Source organism: Aplysia californica, unplaced genomic scaffold (assembly GCF_000002075.1).
Source record: "Aplysia californica isolate F4 #8 unplaced genomic scaffold, AplCal3.0 scaffold00702, whole genome shotgun sequence".
NCBI lineage: Eukaryota > Metazoa > Mollusca > Gastropoda > Aplysiida > Aplysiidae > Aplysia > Aplysia californica.
Window position 1 is genome coordinate 130525 of NW_004797972.1, and position 3433 is coordinate 133957.

Consider the following 3433-nt stretch of genomic DNA (forward strand, 5'->3'; position numbering starts at 1 on the left):
TCACCCCCCTCACCCCTCCCCCGGCCCGTAACTAAAATGTTACGATTCAGCCACAAACTTTAACGATGAATACAGAGAGACTTTGACCCAAAAGTAACAGTAATAATATTTTAATTTATTCCAAGAGCACAATAATGTTCTAATTGGAATGTAAAAATGTCCAAGAACAAAGTCATTTCCTAACAATTTTAACCCTTTCACTTCCAGGCGTGCTGAATAACCCAAGTGAGTGGTTGGCGAGCACTCTGGTGTGATTTGCTCCTTCTTTTCTTTCAAACTTCTATCGTCATAACCTCCCCCTCCCCCCTCATCCCCTTCTTTTCTTTGTAAGTTACCCTCAAGTACCACTTCTAATCTTCTTTTCTTGTACGAGTTTTACGGAACTTGCAACACAATAAGGTCATATAAGTGCCGAAGATTAGAGGCGTTACAAGAGAGAAACAAATACAAAAAAGAAGGAGGGGAGATAGGGACGATATATTTTTTATAGGAAAGAAGGAGCAAACCACACCAGAGCACCCGCCAACCACCCACTTCTAATCTGCGGCACTTATACGACGTACAATTGTCTTGCAAGTACGGAAACACTCTTACTGGAACTAAGCTCGAAAACTAAAAACAATAATCCTAACAAAGAGTCTAAGAGAGTCACGAGTCTGGCAGCGAATGGGTTAAAGGACCCTGCAAGAATCCATAAAAAGGTTTTCATTAACTTATCACACATTGGATTAAAGGAACCACAAGAAGCCCGGATGTATCAGGATTGTAGACCTGCCCTGCCCATGGTCTATCTGTGGTCTATCTGTGGTCTATCTGTGTGTCTATTTGTGGTCTTTCTGTGGTCTATCTGTAGTCTATCTGTGGTCAATCTCTGGTCTATCTGTGTGTTTACCTGTAGTCTATTTGTGGTGTATCTCTGGTCTATCTCTGGTCTATCTGCGTGTCTATCTGTGGTCTATCTGTGGTCTATCTGTGGTCTATCTGAGGTTTATTTGTAGTCTATCTGTGATTTATCTGTAGTCTATCTATGGTTTTTCTGTGGTCTATCCGTAGACTATATGGTCGCTTTTCAGGACAAGCGGGCTATTCCAGATTTTGGGGATTTCCAGAAATCTTGACCTACACCAAAAGTGGGCATTTCCCTACTTATAGGAAAAATTTGGTTTCAATGGTGCGTATATTTGTTTGGTAATATAGAAAACTCTCGTTCTCTTAAAGAAACTGAATAAGGGGCAAAGAGTTTACCTTCGATTTTCTCAAAAAGCAGTTTTCGGGATAGCCCCCTTGTGCTTAAAAGCGACCATATGTGGCCTATCTGTGGTCTATCTGTGTTCTATCTGTAGTCTATCTGTGATCTATCTGTGATCTATCTGTGGTCTATCTGTGGTCTATCTGTGGTCTATCTGTAGTCTATCTGTGGTCTATCTGTGGTCTATCTGTAGTCTATCTGTGGTCTATATGTGGTCAATCTGTGGTCTATCTGTAGTCTATCTGTAGTCTATCTGTAGTCTATCTGTGGTCTATCTGTAGTCTATCTGTAGTGCACCTCTGGTCTATCTATGTTCTATCTGCTCTGGTCACAACTTACTCGACAGCGTTAGAGTCCAGGCTCTGCATCTGCGTGGAGTTGAAGCCACAGAGCAGGTTCCCGGTATTCCCCAACACACTGGCACTGATGGTGGACACGTCAGCGATGTTCTGAGTGGTCATGTATGACGTCATGATGTGGGCAGCCTGCGCGAGGAAAAGGTAGAACAGTCAGTTATTGATTGAGAAGTTGCCTTATGTTCTATTGCTAGCTGGCATTTACTTACAGATTAGCGCTTGGGGTTGTATTTTTTTTCGCTACTTTGTTTGTTTGTTTGATTGATTGTTTGCTTATTTGTATGTTTGCTTGTTTGTTTGTTTGTTTGCTGGTTTGTTTGCTTTTGGTTTGTAGTTGAAATGGATGACTTTTTATTGTTTCATATTGTGACTAGGCAGGAGACGGAGGGGGTGAGGAGGGGCGCATTTATGATTATCACAACCACCCCCCATTAGCATTACAACGACGACGACGACAGCTACAGCATCAACAACAACAACAACAACGACAACGACAACAACAACAACAGCAAAAACAACAACAAAAACGACAACAACAACTACAACAGCAACAACAACAACAGCAACAACTTCAACAACAAATAAAAACAATAGCAACAAAAACAACAATATCATCAACAACAACAACGCAAACAACAACAGTAACAAAAACAATGAACCACTACCACAGCAAAAAAAACAACAACACCACCAATACCAACACCACCCCACCACCACCACCACCACCAACACCACCAATAACAACAACAACAGCCAAGCCCGTACATTGTTGGTGAAGGTGTAGGTGCCGAGCGTGGACAGTGCGTCATCATCAATGACCGTCAGGTTCAGGATGTGTGTAGAGTTGAGAGCGTCCAGTAGGACCCCGGCGTCCAACACATTGTCCTTGGTCCATGTACTTGAGTCGCTGCCGAAGCTCTGAGGGGAAATAAGATAATGAATAAATAGATAAATAAATGAATAGATTAATAATAAATAGATAAATAAAAATAAATACATACATAAATACGTAGATACATAAATACATAAATAAACAAATAAATAAGTGACTAACTAAGTAAGTAGGTGAATGAATGAACGAATAAATGAATGAATGAATGAGTAAATAAACAAATAAATAAAATCAATCAATCAATCAATCAATCAATCAACCAATCAATCAATAAATAAAAAAATAAATAAACAACATTTAATTGATCACCGTAAGGGGTATTAGGGTTACAATAGCAAACATGCATACATAAATACATAATTATAAATACATAGGTCTACATAATTGAATGGCTTACATAAATACATACATAAATACATGTTAATTATTAACACATACATAGATACATACATAAAGACAAAATAACTCACAAAAACATAACCTGTTCACAAATATACCCTTGTAGGTCGTTATTGTGCAGCGCCCTATTTTTTTTTAAACCTGGGGTTGTCGTGTCTTGCTCAAGGACACTAGAGGTGGGCACAATCCGGATAATCTATAAGGATAACCGGATAATTCTCAATAAAACATTATCCGAATTCAGACTCTTAACTCTATTGCCTGACCCGTTTGCCGAAGTGGGTGCACCCATTTGCTGAAGTGATGCTAACCCGTTCGTCGAAGTGATTCTAACCCATTTTGCCGAAGCGGTTCGCATCATATTATTTGTCGAACAGGTGCATTAACATAATAATCCGGTTTTTGCTAAAGCGACTCATTGCCCAGCCCTAAAGGATACACTCCAGTGACCACCCATGTATACCCTGGGTCACCCACACTAATTGCTTGTCATTATTTTTTAGTCTGAACCCACTACTCACTGAGCCACTGGACCCC

The 3433-nt window shown here is 40.0% G+C and overlaps 1 protein-coding gene across 1 annotated transcript in view; it reads right to left on the reverse strand.

Moving 5' to 3' along the window:
* Positions 1-3433, reverse strand: part of LOC106013175 (stereocilin) — a gene marked incomplete in the record, with an annotated part of 24060 nt that overhangs the window by 11552 nt on the left and 9075 nt on the right. The window contains 2 exon segments of the mRNA XM_013088200.2: positions 1589-1734; positions 2371-2523. Of these exon segments, the coding sequence (XP_012943654.1) occupies positions 1589-1734; positions 2371-2523 (299 nt within the window).